This window comes from Trichosurus vulpecula, chromosome 6 (genome assembly GCF_011100635.1).
Source record: "Trichosurus vulpecula isolate mTriVul1 chromosome 6, mTriVul1.pri, whole genome shotgun sequence".
Classification (NCBI taxonomy): Eukaryota; Metazoa; Chordata; class Mammalia; order Diprotodontia; family Phalangeridae; genus Trichosurus; species Trichosurus vulpecula.
This window is the reverse complement of record NC_050578.1, coordinates 238,441,111-238,456,671: the sequence shown is the minus strand read 5'-3', so window position 1 is coordinate 238,456,671 and position 15,561 is coordinate 238,441,111. Positions and strand designations below refer to the sequence as shown.

At 40.0% G+C, this 15,561-nt stretch overlaps 1 protein-coding gene across 1 annotated transcript in view; it reads right to left on the bottom strand.

Moving 5' to 3' along the window:
- Positions 1-12,606: 12,606 nt before the first annotated feature.
- Positions 12,607-15,561, bottom strand: part of BBOX1 (gamma-butyrobetaine hydroxylase 1) — a 66,683-nt gene continuing 63,728 nt past the window's right edge. Inside the window, exons 6-7 of the mRNA XM_036763673.1 lie at positions 14,912-15,078; positions 12,607-13,217 (exon numbers count right to left, since the gene is read on the bottom strand). Of these exons, the coding sequence (XP_036619568.1) occupies positions 13,057-13,217; positions 14,912-15,078 (328 nt within the window). The 3' untranslated portion in view covers positions 12,607-13,056. The remainder of the gene's footprint in view (positions 13,218-14,911; positions 15,079-15,561) is intronic.

Sequence of the window (15,561 nt, the reverse complement as noted above, 5' to 3'; positions counted from 1 at the left end):
GTCTTTGATGACCTGCTTAAGTCTGGGGAAGGCCTAGGTCACATGAATTTGAGTCCCATGATTGTGATGCCCTCTGACCGTTAAGAAGCATATATATACTCTGGAGTTAGCATTTTGCTTGGGGGCTCACTCATTGGAAGAGTGTTTGTGTGATTTGGCCAGATGAGACTCTGTGTAGCTGTTAAGGAGCCACCCTGGCTTTGAAAACCCAGATATTATTGCTTTTCTCTCTGGTAACTATGTATCTATTGCTATGGACAGACAGCTAGAAGCCCTGTCTGCTGATTTGTGTTACTTGCTCTGTTTGTATAATTTCTACTTGTAATTTCTGTTTGTGTTTTCTCTGAAGTTCAGGGTGCTGACTTTTCCCCTTGAACTAAGTGAACGATATATGTATGTCTAAAGTGAGATTGTAAACCTCTTAAAGTTGCTTTCCTTAGAAAAACAGATCAAAGAACCTGTGCTAGAGCCCTTCTGTGCCCTGGTGTTATTGGTCTTACACCTCCACAGCAGCTGCAAGCGGCATTGTTGTTACACACCCATCTGAGCAAGGTGGACTCCAGTTCAAGAGGATCCCATTGCTCAAAGATCAAAGTTAATTATGTTGGAGCCCTTGATTAAATGTATTGGAGGGTATTTTGACTTCCAAAATGTGTGTTTCAGAAAAGGCATAAAAACCAGTTGAAGATATTGCAGACATGTCTTGTCTATTGCAGGCACATACTTGTTTTAAAAAAAATGGCCCAATCCTACCATGCTGATGTAAGGAGTGATGTATAAAAAAATTTAGAGATAGGATAGTTTCTGGGTAGTTTATAATTTATCATTACTAGCAAATAATTAATAAAAGGGTTGAATGGTGTTTTTGAATGCCAGAGGCCCTCATGGAACCCACTCAAAACTTACGTGTCCTTGGAAGAGTGGGTGTTCCTGAGGGTGGCAATCAACTCCGATTGGTTAATGAGTAATGAGAGAGAATGAATATTATAATGGTAGGTGGACCTATTCTAATGAGAAGCTGGGAGATATGACTTTGATCATTCAGACCTGTCTGACTAGAATATAATGGGCCAGATTTCACCCAAATTAAATTCTTTGTAAGGTTGTCTAGTTGAGTGAGGCCTCCCACTCAAGATGGAAAGGCATATACTCCGGGGATTTGAGCAGTCTCATTCATCATCAATGTTATTCAGAGACTGGACAATGTATAGACTTCTGAAAAAATCCTGGTCCTAACTCAATAATTGATTATTAATTGTAAGAAAGAAATAATCCTTTATCCCAAAGGTGAAAAAACCCTAGCTCCCTCATGGAGGTCAAGTGTACCTTGTGTCTGCAAAGTGTACCAAGTGTCTGGGAAGAAATCTCCCCGTGGGAGGGAGAGTCTCCCTCGATTGCCTTAGCTTATCTAAGAGTGTGAATCTTGTCTTAGTCCGTGGCTGTTATAAAGCTAAGGAGCTCTAGGTTTGGAGTGAGAAGACCTGAGTTCAAATCTTATCTCTGACTCTTTTTGTTTGGGGGTTAGAACTAGGCTGAGGAGGAGCTCATCTGAGCTGAAGAGGTCATTCATTCTACCAGCATTTAATAAATGCCTTTTATACTAGGATATTCTAGAGCCAACCTGATTGTTAAATTTTCATTGTAAGCATTTACACCCTAGAAATTAGTAAAGGCTACAACTGGGGCTTGATTTATTATTTTGTTGAGTGCAGGACTTAAGAAAATGATGGGAGAAGTATTAATGATGTGGATTTAACTTAAGTGTCTTATGAATATTTTTTTTTAAAAGGAGAGCTGGTTGTTAAACATTTATTAGTATGCTGCTGCTCTTAGCATCAGGCACAGTGCAAGGTTTTGGGGCAGCAGAGATTTAAAAAAAGAAAAAAAAATCTTTGGAAAAAAAAATCAGTGGAAAGAGGCTGAGAAGTCAGATGATCTGAGTTCAACTATCAATGCCTGGAATGATCTCCCTCCTTACCTGAGACTCAGAGCTTCCCTGACTTCTTTCAAGGTTCAGCTCAAATCTGACTTTCTTAGGAAAGTCACCATCTCTGACATTTACTGCTCACATTTGAGTCTGTGGTCTATGACATCTCTGGGCCTCATTTTCCTCATCTGTAACATGTAAGGGTTGGACAAGATGGCCTCAGCAGTCCCTTCCAGATTTAAGTCTGATCAATGACAAGGTCTTTTAGCTTGTGGTCTCTGAATAGACTTCAGGAGTGCATCCGGATGCAGGAAAAAAACCCACATCTTTAATTTTACTAACCTCTCACTGAAATGTAGCATTTCCTTCAATAGAAAGTGTGTCTAGGCTTCATCAGCAGTCCGTGACACAAAGGACGCTTAAGAAGCCCTGATTTAGGATATCGCTGGGCCTTGGTTTCCTCATCCGTAGAATGAGGGGATTGGACTGGATGACCTCTAAGATCACTTCTAGCTCGAGAACTGGGATCCCAGGGGAAAAAAAAACAATAACCATTCTTCTGCATCGCTCTACTCATGTCATCACTTTTTCAAAATTCTTAAATTGGGCTCCCTGTTGCCCAGCAAGTAAAGTGAATATTCTTCAGCCTGGCATTCAAGACCCTCCATGCTCTGGTGTTCTCTGCTATTCAAACCCAATCTCATGCTTATTCCCTTCCTTGTACTCAAATCTCTAGCCCAACTGGATATCTTGCAGCCTCTGAACAGCTTCTGCTTTCCAATTTCCTTCACTTTACTCATTTTCTTTCCCATGACTCGAATTCTTGGTTACTTCTCTTCTTGCCTGTTGGATTCCTGCCCATCCCTTAAATGCTAGCTCAAATGCCTCCTCTTACATGAAGCCTTCCTTGATTGATCTTCCTGGTCAGTAAGTAGCACTTAATGCATCTCTCATGTAATGATGTATATTCTCACTATAACTACTGGCAGCAACTGCTTCTGAACCTGAACTTGGGTTTCTAAATAAAGTGAAGGAACAGCACATTATTTGTTCCAGTTACTGCTCATTTTTCAACCTAGCCTGGACTAGTCTTGATCTGGTATCCAAAAACCAAGTGGAGGATTTTCTAGAGACATTAAGCGCAAAACTTGCTAAGAGATTTCATTTCTTCTCTGGCAGACCCTAAGGCTTTCTATATATATGTATGCACACACAACACACACACACACACACACACACACACACATACACATATATATACCATATAGGAAACACATTGTATAGGAGTTAAAGAACAAAACAAATCTCATAAGAAGTTTTCTTTTAAAATAATCCTTGCTAGAATATATTACTATACACGGGTTTTCCCAAACTCTTTGGTCTAAAACCAAGGATTAGGTCCTCCTATATGTTATTTAACCCAAGAGAGTGAAATACATTTTTTTGGGGGGGGATGGTTAAAGGGAAGGGAGAACAGGAGTTTCATTAGTGGAAGATTTGTCCACTTGATGTAGACCACGCATTGACATCCAGCCAAATTGGACTTCTTGATGCCTCCTGAACGTCATGTGCTGTCCCATTTCCTTGACTGTATTATTTTTCAGTCTTTGCTAATTTGTCTGTAATTTATAAGCTTAGAGAATTGTGGGATTTGGTGGTAGAATGTTCATCATGAGGGATTGTGACTTGTCCAGGGTCATACCACCTATATATCTCAAAGGCAGGACTTGAGCCTGCTCTGAGGCCAATTCTCTACCCACTAGGCTACACTGTCCCTTAGGTGGTAATGCTATTTACTAGTCTCATCCATGGGCAGCACTAAAAGGTAACCCTGGGATTTATGTGTCAAAGAGCGAGTGAACACATGGAACTCAGGACAGCTTCCAGATATCTTTTGGACAGAGACCACGGTGATATTTGGGTTCATCAGCCATTACTGACAGTAATTGCTTCCATATGGCTTCCCAAGACTGAAAATGGGAGTCAGGTCCTATAGCTTATTCTGCACATAAACAGTCCTGAAGCCGACTTTTGTAGTCAGGAAAAATATTTTGCCATGAAATTAAATTCAGCCCCTCAAGAGAATAAATGTATTAGTACATCCTCCCAGACTCAATGGGCCAGAGGACTATCAGAAATGCCACCTCGTATAGGAAGAATAAAAACTCATTCGTTACTCTAACCCTTTTCAAATACCAAATCCAAAGTTCCTCATGTCCTCCTGGTTCTAGTTTAGGACTTTGGATGTAATGATTGAGAGCTCTATTGTATTCCCCTCTACACAGATCACAAATGAAATGCTGCTTTAGTAGTGAGCATCATGTTTTAGGAGGGTCATTGATAAGAGAAGCAGCCTATTGTAGTGGTGAGAGATCTGGCCTCCATGTAAAGGGGATCTAAATTCAAGGTCTCACCTTTGATATTTATTGGCCCTAAGAGCCTTAAACTCATCACCTCTCGCAATTCACTAAGAATATTTGTTGCAGAGGAGATGGCGGTATGCTCTGGTTGGTGAAGTACCTTAAATGCAGTATCCTACAAGGATGATATCAATAGGTCCAGTAAAAAAATGAGCCATAGAGTGATCCAAGAATGGCAACCAATATGGTGAAGGGCCTTGAGAAGATCCCATTTGGGGATAGGTGTAAAGAACTAGATATGTTTAGACTGGAGAAGAGCAGAGTTAGGGGTACATGATAGCTATTGTCAAGTATTTGAAAAATTGTCTGGCAGGAGAGGGAATGGAATAGTTTTGCATGGCCCCAGAGGGCAGAATTAGGAGCAACACATAGAGGATTTTAGAGAGGCAGATTTCAGGAGAACATAAAGAAACATTGCCTGACCGTTAGAACTCTCCCAATGCGGAAAAGACTCCCTTGGGAGGTGGTAGGTTCCTCCTCCTTGCAGTTCTTCTAACAAAGGTTGGATGGCTACTCTTTGGGTATGTTATAGAGGAATTCCTTTTTTAGGTATGGGTTGGATTAATGGCTACTTAGGTTCCTTACAACTTTGAAAGTGTGTGTGTGTGTGTGTGTGTGTGTGTGTGTGTGTGTGTGCGCGCGCGCGTGCACGTACGTGCGCTCACATGTGCATGCATGTGTGAGCATGCACTTTTTCTAATACCACAGAGGAATGAAGACCATGAAATCAACACCCGTGAAAATTAGCCTCATTCTCCTTCATTGTGGAAGAGAGATTCAACTTCTTTTGCTTGACCTCAGAAAGAACTAGGAGCATTGGGTGGAACGTATATAGCTTTAAGTTTGATACCCAGAAAAATATATAAAAATTTGGAACTTTCTATGTATGGAAGGGGTTGATTCTGGGGGTAGTGTGGTCCCTTTTGTTTAAGGCTCTCTAGCGAAGGCCAGATGGCTGCATCAGGTGTGTTACAAAGAAGATTGCTTTTTAGGTATGTGTTAGATATGACAGCCTCTTAGGTCACTCCAGCCCTGAGATTATTCTATTCCAATCAATGTTGGTTTAATTGAATTAAGTATGTCTAGACAGTAACTACTCAAACCCACACCTGTATCTGAGCTAACACCATGATTTGAGCCAAATGGGAAGGAAAGCATCTTTGATTTGAAATACTGAAGCACTGTCATAACTACATGTGGTATTCAATGCTCTGAAATGTCATAATGTGGAGAAACATCAGGACAGATGATTAATACTTCCATTTTGACAGAATTAACTTTTATAACTGTGGTATCTGCCAGACCTTTCAGATGAGGTAGTTTGCTACAGTGTGGCATGCTTACATGTGTGGGTGTGTGCATGTGCGCGTGCACGCGTGCACACACACACATGCACACACACACATGCACACACTCTGAACTAGAAGCAGATACTTGGATCTGAGTCTTAGCTTTGTGTAGTATGTTGTTGTGTGACCTCAGGCCATCAATCAGCAAGCCTTCTATGTGGCAAGTACTAAAGATATAAATATGGTTATGGAAGCAATCCTTATGTGCAAGGACCTTATATCCTAATAGAAGGAAAGAAGAAAGGAAGGAAGGAAAGCATTTATTAAGCTCCTACTATGTGCCAGGCACTTCACAAATATTCTCTCATTTTGATCCTCACAACAAACTGAAGAGATTGTAGTGGAATCCAGAGAGAAGTGGATGCACAAACCAGGCTAGCTTGGGTGCTTTTCTTAAAATGGAGGCTCCAGGCAGAACTGACCAATCAGAGGAAGGGGCTGCAGTGAGGGTGAGAAGACTGTCAGGTCATGGGGGAGAAAGGAGTCCAGACAGTCATCAACAGAGCCCACCAAGGAACAGTGGAGTCATGAAGGCCATTGCTATAATCTAGGCAGGAAGTGAGGAGGGCCTGAATAAGGTAGTAGCTATGTAAATAGAGAGAAGTCATGTTTGAGAAGTGTGGAGGTGGAAATGAGGAGATGCATTACACAGACTAGGAGGTTCCTTGCCTGGCCTTTGGTTTATAATTACTTGTATCCTGTGTGATTCAGACCCGGCCCCTCTTTCTCTTGGAAAAGATTAGATTACTTCTTCTCAACCCCAGTCACCAGCATGTATGAGCCCACTAAAGGGGATACAACAATGGGAAATGGGCTTTGAGTAGAGAGTCAAAGAGTAATGATCATTTATAACAAAAATTAAGTTGGGAGTTGCTGGTCATTCATAACACTAATTGCCTAGTCTACTAATTCAGAGCTTATGGTGCAAGAGAAAGAATGATGAATTCACGGTCAGAGCATTTGAGTTCAAATCCTGACCACCATTTGCTATGCCATTCAGTAAGCTATTTTTACCTCTCTGGCTTTCATCTTTTAAGTGAAGGGGATGGGCTAGGTGACCTCTGAGGTACTTTCCAGCTCTAAATCTCTGGTCCTATGGTCCTCAGTTAATTTCAGCAAATGTATGAAGGATGGGTTGGTTAGGGGAAAGACTGGATGTTGTGTATTGTTAGGAAGGAGACCTTTGCAATAGTCTAGATGGGGGTGTGTGTGTGATGAGGGGAGTTGTGTGAGCAGAGAGGAGGGGAAGAAGAAGTGAAAGATGTTGTAAAGATCAGATCTCATCAAGACCTGGAACCTGATTTCATTATTGGGGATGAGGAAGGGTGAGGCAGTGTGGGGTCAATGGAAGGACCAAGATGACTCTGCTTGTGACCTAGTGTGGGTCATAGGTCTTCTCTGCCTCTTAGGATCATGGGATCATAGAGTTAGAGCTCTAAAAGATCTCAGAATCCATTTATTCCAATCACCTTGTTTTACAGATGAGGAAATTAAGATTATGTGACTTTCCCAAGGTCATACAGGGAGTAAACTTCCAAGGTAGGATTTCAACCTAAGTCTTACTCAAGTGTTCTTTTGATTGGATCCTTGGAGATTTCATGTCTTTCCCTAGAGAGTCCACTCATGGTCCTAGAAACTTCTCTTTAAGTCTGTTTCTATTTTTTAAGGTCAAACACCAGTGCAGTATCCAGGCTGGTCACTTATTGCTAGATTGAACTGAGTGACATCTTGTTAAACAGTGGCCACTAAAATCTATTCCTGTTTCTGAGCTAACAAAATGGTCCGGCAGCCTAGGAAATGACTTTGGAGGCAAAAATTTCACTCCTTCTAAAACTACTCCAATATTTCATTAAAACACATTACTGCAGGGATCAACACAGGCTGACAGTGGGCCCCAATCCCATAAACAAATCTGTTGCAAAATTGTTTTTATGCTGCCCAAATATAAGATTAAGTGCTTACATCAATGCTATAGTCTTAAGGCAAAAAATATTTCCTTTAATAACATCTGCTAACCCCATCTGCATTCCTCTCACATTGTTAATATTTAGTTGTAGTAAGAAAAATAATTAATTTCCTGCTGAAATAAAGTTCTGGACTAGTTCACAGTATAGCCATTATGCATTCTTTGGGTCTTTGGAGGAAAAAATTCCATGTAGTTGGTAAAAGAGTCCTTTTCAAAATTTTTACTGGGTCAAAGACCTTCTGTAAAAGTCATAGTAAGTATTAGAGTAGTATATTGCTTCACATTTTTTATTTCAGATGAGATAACATAGCTAAAGTTCTTTGCAAATGTTAAAATACTATATAAGTACTACTACTACCACTACTACTACCACCGTTATCTTGGAGGAAATAGAAGAAATAGTTACTAATGGCACCTGACTTCACACAAATACTCAACAACATAACTCATAGGGACAGTATATAGTGCTCTACTCACAAGAGGCCGTTTTAGAGTAGAGAAAAGTATGGCTTAAAAAAGGTCAATGAAAAGCGACCCAGTCCAATGGACAATAATTCATGAGGCAATAGGCCTTTATTAACTTCCTTTTAAAAAAAAAATCAAAGTGGATGGGATTGGGGCAATCAGGGATGCAACCTGGGAGGATGTTGGAGACTTGGGTGCGATGTTCTTCTGGCCACTGGAAGAGAAGGAAAGGTGTGTGTGTGTGTGTGTGAGATGGGGAGGTATCAGCCATATTTTTGCAAGAGGCCGCTCTCAATTTGGCAAACCTAGGTTCCGGACTGATTATTCATTTCTGATGCCAGAGTGGACATTTCTCCCCAAATCTACCTCTAGGGAGATTCTGGGAAGTGACTGGCAAGGCCCACAGGTGTGGGGCATGGGCATCTCTAGCTTGGTTTGTTTCCAGAAAGGGGCAGTAGGAAGTGTCACTATTAGGCATGTCAAGAATAGAGGGAGCATGATGTGTGAATTATCAGAGAAGGTCCACAAATCAGTTGTTTTTTAATCCTACAAGAAGGAAAAGCTTCTTAACAATTAGAGCTATCTAGAAACTCCTCCTCATTACTAAAAGTCTTCAAGCAAAGGCTGGGTGAACATTTGTTGGTAAGATTGTTGGGGGAAAGGGAGTCTTGATCAGGCCTAAGTTTGAGTAAATGGCATCCAAGGTCTCTTCCAACTCTTTTGGATCTGTGACTGATCAAAGTTCACATTGCCAGGAAGTAGTGGAAGCAAGCCTTGCATCTAGGACTTAAGACTCTGTCTGTTTTACTATCAGCATTCTCTCAACCACTCAGACTCCATGTCATCCCAAGATATTTCAGAGAATCTCAGCATCATCAGGGACCTGAGAAGCCATCTAATTCACCGTCATCTAAAGAGGAATACTCTCTACAATATCTGGGAAAATATCTAAGCAGTTCTTTGGTCTCCAGCTGAATAACTCTAGTAGATGTGATAAAGGTATTACATAATTCACTGGCCTGAAGAATGGAAAAAGTGATCACATTAAAATCATCCCAAGTGAAGGTTACAAGACGGGTAAACTGTTAACGCTTGGACGAAGCCAGCATTTAAAATAAAAACAAAATAAGAAAAACCTGACAAATGCGCTGATATGCACTACATAAACACAGGATTTTCAATTAAATTTAGTAAGCATTTATTGCATGGTGCCAGGTACTGTACTAGTGCTGGGGTTAAAAAAAAACCAAAATAACCCCTGTCCTCAAGAAGCTTACATTTTAATAGGGGAAAACAACATGTACATGCATTATTATAAACAATATATGCAAAGTAAATGCAAACATAAACTTTTGGAGAGAGAGGAGAAAGTTTAAATTGGTGGAGGAGGGGGATCTGGAAAGGCCTCCTTTCCAGGATGGTTGACTTTGAACTGTGTTTTGATGAGAGGCTGGGGTTCTATCAGTTAGAAGTAAGGGATGAGAGCATGCTAGACACAAGCAACAAGTTAGACAGAAACACTGTCGTCGGAGCCATCCCATGGAGCATGCGTGGGCGTGGTCCTGTGCCCTAGTCCCTCTCAGTGGGCCACTTGTACTGTGACTCTTTGACCAATTAGGACATGAGGCTCACCTTATGAGGTCAGGGTTCATCCCCATTCATACTCCATGGGATACTCCCCTGCTTTGGGAAGAATTTGGGTGCTGCAGTGGGGTGATTGGACAAAGGGGATATTGTACTTGATACACTCTGGAGAAATGCCATAATTAAGGCAGTCTTGAACTGAACAAAGGGCTTGGCTGTGGCAATGGGAAGAAAGTTAGGACTGAAAGGGGAGTGTTGGTCAAAACAACATCCAAAAGAACCCCAAAGCAGCACCATGAGTCAGAGAGGCAAAGTTGGAAATCATCGAGGGTCCAAAACACAGGATACTTATGAATGGGACTTTTTAAAACTGTGCATTTTTTAATGCTAGAAAATCATATTGACCATGGTATATGTTTATTTCATGATATTGCATTGCATGTAAGACCCCCCCGCCCCCGCCCCGCCTCCCCTCCCTCCACCAGTGGACAGCAGCACAGAGTGGGTGTAATTTTCATAGGGTATACAGATGTCCAAGCTATAGTACTAGAACTAAAGACAACCTATAGAGAATCTGTGTTGTGGAGACAGAGCCCAGGGAGAAGATTACGATTCATTTGGGAATCTCTTACATGTTGTTTGATAGATAACAAGTCTCTGACTTCTTCCTTGCAGTTCCTCCGGAGGAGAACAACAGCTTTCTGTATTCTCAAGTTTCACTCCAGAGACCTGATTTTACACAGATTCCCATTACTCATTTTTTTCCCCTATCATTTAGGGGAGGTACCATTTGCTACTGAAAGGGAGAACCTTGGGGCTTTATCTTTAGTGACTGCTGGAGTTATTCAGATGAACTAAAGATTGCGTTCAATATGGCAGAACAATGATGATAAAAAAAAGCTCCTTCCAAGAGCAAATCAGACAACTAGAGCAGGCAGCCAGCCTCACTTTGACAATCCAGGCCTGGGTTCTAATCCAAGTAACCTCAAATCTATTATGAGTTTGGTGGAAAGTCAAATCTGTAGAGTATTGTATCCAGGAAACCTAATCATCTTTAGACTGTAACAGTTGCCGTAGCCCATAATGTGTCATGTCATCTCTAACACTTTGGAAATTGTAGAGGTTATATTCGGTCCTACAGTCCCCATTTCCCTTGCAGGTTTTTAAAAATTGCAATAAAAATGGAAGATTAGTGGCAGAGAACACCATCTCCTTAAGACAGCCTGATGGACCAAGGGCATGATGGATAAAAGGTGTCAGAGTGGAATGGAAGAAGATGAAGTCATTAGGGCAACCTAATGAAAGGCTTATAAAATTGATGGGTTTAAAACAAAATAAAACATTTTATAGTAACATATGGATTGAGAGCTGGGAGAGACCTTAGCAGTTATCTGGTCTGAACTGTTCATTTTACCTATGAGGAAACGAAGGACCAAAGAGTGGTCTTATGAGAACGTGGAAAAGTGACTTGCCAAGGTTATACAGGTAGCAAGTGGCAGATCTGGGAATCAACTTAAGATCTTGTGATTACAAGTTTGGTGCTATGTCTCTTACACCAAACTGCCTCTCGGGTCTTTGAATTAAAGGACTAATTCCATAAGTGAGGCACAAAAGCTACTTCATTTATGTTATGGGTCATATCTACAAGGATGCTATTCTCAGCTTGTCTATAGCTAGAATGGGGTGACTGGGGCTTTGTCTCAGGATGCCAGCATTTAGGAGAATATGCTTCCTTTCTGTTGTGGGGGCAGGGAGTTCACTGCTCTCTTTTGGTTTTCCCTCTTCCTGTTTGATGCCACTTCTGTCTTCTATTCTGGATCATCATACATATACCTTACACTAAATTCTCACTTCTGGAGCTGTGTTTGCTGTGTAGGCTCCAAGTTTCTGTTCTCTCCATAGAACTCTCTCTTCTCTGCTGCTTCCTGCCTCAAGTGACTGCCTCTCAGTATCCATCTCTGTTTAGACATTGTGATTCTGCTACCTGTTGAATGCAGTGTGTCCTAGAAATCAAGAAACTCCATCTCAAAGCAACATGAACAAGGGTCAAGGTTGGGTAGAGGGAGGAGAGAAAAAACCCCTCTCTTCTTCTCTTTCAGGGGTTTATTTCTTTCAAACCCTCAAATTCCCAAAATTTATCTAGAAATTAGCTACATAAAACCTGCAATGATGTGGCTAATTTGTTCAACTATCAAATTATTACCTTTCAACTCAGAGAGTTTCTACCTCATAAGGAGATCATAAGGTGTTATATCTTGTTAATTGTATCACGATGTTAATATGTGGTAACTATAGCAGTTGAGCTGGAGGGTGGAGAGAGAAATCACTTTCATTCTGTTACGTGTCTATATTTTGTGTCTATTCTTATATATGTACATGCTTTCCTGATAGAATGCAAGCTTCCTAAGAGCATGGACTATTTTGTTGTTGTATCCCCACTGCTTAGAACGGGGCCTGGCACATAGAAGTCTTAATAAATGCTTTATTGATTGATTAATTGATGTGGCATCATTAATTCTGTTATGCTGACACAGTCCAATCATGAACAATGAATATCTCTCTGTTTAGATATTTTTTTAAATTATGCAAGAAAAATCTTGTAATTTTGCAAGATTAAAAAAAAAAGAACATGCCATCCTCCTTAAGTACAAGTCACTGATGTGTAAAGATATCCTTCTCTGTCTTCACGGAATTCTATTTCTATAACCATGACCCCCTGCTGGGATCTTTTTTGTTTGTTTCTATCAGTATTCAAAGGATACCCATTAGGCAGTTGGAATGTAGTCATTAATAAGTTCACTTTATGGGCATACCAGTCACTTATCAAGCTAGCTATCAAAGAAGAAATTACCTACAAAGAACAAAGTTGAAAAGAAAACAATAAAGTCTCAAGCATTGCCATAGCATTTTAAAAAAAGTTTTATTAGTAACTTTTATTTTTATATCACAGTCATTTCTGGATATACCCCCCTCTCCTGCTCCCAACTTACTGAGCTTCCCCTTAAGGCAAAATAAAAATAGTTGAGCAAAACCAATTGATGCTGCAATCATGCCTGGTGGTATATATAACATTCTGTACCCATAGCCCCACCATTCCAAGGAAAGGAGAGAGATATATATTTCCTCATTTCTTTTCTGGATCCAATATTGTTGCCATAACATTTATAAAAATAAAGGAAAAGGTAATCTTGTGAATCTGGCTTCATTCTTAATGTCAAAGAAATTAATATCTATGTGATATGGCCATCCATATCCTAGTGATTGTGGCAAGTGGTGATTAAGTACTTTGTTTCTTACAAAAAACCATCCTTAGTTCCACTAATGTCAAAAGTGCAACTATTAAATTCAATTTTCAATTTTGACAGCCTTCTTTAAGATACGAAGCCTTGACATAACCACATCCCAGTCTGCATAACCACCTTCAAGATGGCGAGTTATTTCTGTTCCTGCTTCGTAACTCCGTCGGCCGTGAAGTAAGCGCCAGTTATCGAATGTAATTACATCACCTAGAATCGATCATTTTAAAACATAACAAATCGTATGTTTAATACACGACTTACTTGGAAAATGCAAATACCTTAGGAATTGATATCATCACTTGTCACATCTTTCTTTCTTCACTTGACTCAACCCATGGCACAAGGTGCTTTAGGACTTAGGATACTGGAATTAAAGGTGGTAGCCTGCTTAAAGGTTCTGGTATTGCTATAGTATGAACAAAAAGCCATTTTTCATAGTGAAACATGAATCAGGGGAATCTTCCAGATTACTAAGACAATGGAGAGGAATCATTACTCTGCTTTAGACAGGAAGTACAGAAAGTAGGAACTAATAGAATCAAAGAGTTGGAAGAGACCTTTGACTTCAACTAGTCCACTCATATTACAGATGAGGAAACTGAGGGCCTTTAATGAGAAAATTATTTGCCCAAAGGTCATAATGTAATATATACAACTGGGATGACAGAATACAAGTTTCTTGAAGGCAAGGATTGTTTTGTTTTTGTCTTTGTATCTTTGGCACCACAGAAGTGACCTAGTCAGCTCTTAATAAATGCTTATGGATTGATTGCTACGAATTTAGATGGCTTCATTCCAAATCATGGTTTTTTTTCTACTATGCCACCTGAGGTCTAGAGATATAAACTGACTATCTATCATCATACAATAAGTAGTGGCAAAGCTTCAACTTGAACCAAGTTTTTCTGACCTTTTTCTAGAGTTCTTTCCACTTAACATGCTATAAAGATAGGAATAGTTGCAGGGTTCAGTTATCTAGAGATACCCTGGAAGAAATAAGAATATTTCTCATCTTCATTTGTTTAAAAGACCTTCTCATTTTGTTTTTTTTTTTTTGGGTGGGGCAGGGCAATTGGGGTTAAGTGACTTGCCCAAGTTCACACAGCTAGTACATGTGTCAAGTGTCTGAGGCTTGATTTGAACTCAGATCCTCCTGACTCCAGGGCTGGTGCTCTACTCACTGAGCCACTTAGGTGCCCCCAACACCTTCTCATTTTGTAAGCTTAATATGCAAATGGTCAGTTGAATATTTCTTAAATTCTTACTATGTTCTGGGCGCTGTGCTAAGAACTGGGGATACACATACATCCATGAGAAAGACAGCCTCTGCCTTCAAATCTCTCACCTTTGGGGGATTGGTGGTGCAGGAAGGTGGCTAACTCTAGAGAATCAGAAATTTCAGGATACAAACAAAGGATGGCTGGTGTAAATAGCAATTCCTTGCTAAATGTAGTTTTAAATGAGATGAATGAGGAATCTCTCTAGTTTTTCAAGGCTTAAGAATTGATGATAAGCCCCATTTTTTGTTAAATGACTATCAGCACATAATGCTATCACAGAGGAATAGAATTCTTCAACAGCTTGGTTGTAACACGTTTAAACTCTGGAATCAAGGATCCTTGACCTATCTTATGTTCTGGACACCTTTGGCAGGCAGCTGAAGCTCATGGATCCCTTCTCAGAATGGTATTATTAAAGGTATCAAATAATATGCGTGTGATTGCCAAAACCAAAAAACAACAAAAACCCAAACATATTGAAGTATATTTATCTATATCTATATTAAAAGTTCATGGACCCTTGTTTGAGAATCTCTTCTCTACGTTATGCTTTGGCTAATTAATAAATAAATACAAAAAATCTCTATGATTTTCTGCATTGATAAAAGCTCATATACTGACCTGGATGCATCTTGAAGGTAAACTTGTTTTCTTTGTTATTCATCAGGTCGACAAACTCTTTCAAGGCAGCATAGAATGGCCGTACTTTTTCAACAGAGACGTCAAATATTGTATCTCTGGTTGAGTTATTGAAGTTAATGCGAATCACTTGACCTTTATTGTCTACTCTGTAAAAAATTATTTTAAAGGTGTTATAATTTTGAACAACCCAGGCCATAGCTATATGCTTTTTAAAGAAACAGTCCTTTTTTCTTAGAATCATCATATCTCAGAGGCCCCTCAGAGGGCCTAATGGGTCATCTAGTTCAACTGGTAGCTAGAGCATGAATCTCTCCACCACATAATAAATGTGTAGTTGTAAATTCAGGGAATCTGAACACAAGAACGAACCATAGAAGCTACCAGCCCTACCCCTGCCTGACCAAGAGTTCTTTCTCCAACATCCTCAAAAAACAACCCTTCAGTCTTTACTTGAAGATGTACAATGAGGAGGAATCCCACTGCCTTCCAAGGAAACCCATTTATTATTTTTGTTCAGCTCATTGTTAGGTGGGTTTTCTTTACATCAAACCTAAATGGTAAATAATACTAATAGTAATGATAATAGTAACTACCATTTATGTAGGAAGTCAATAAGCATTTATTAAGCA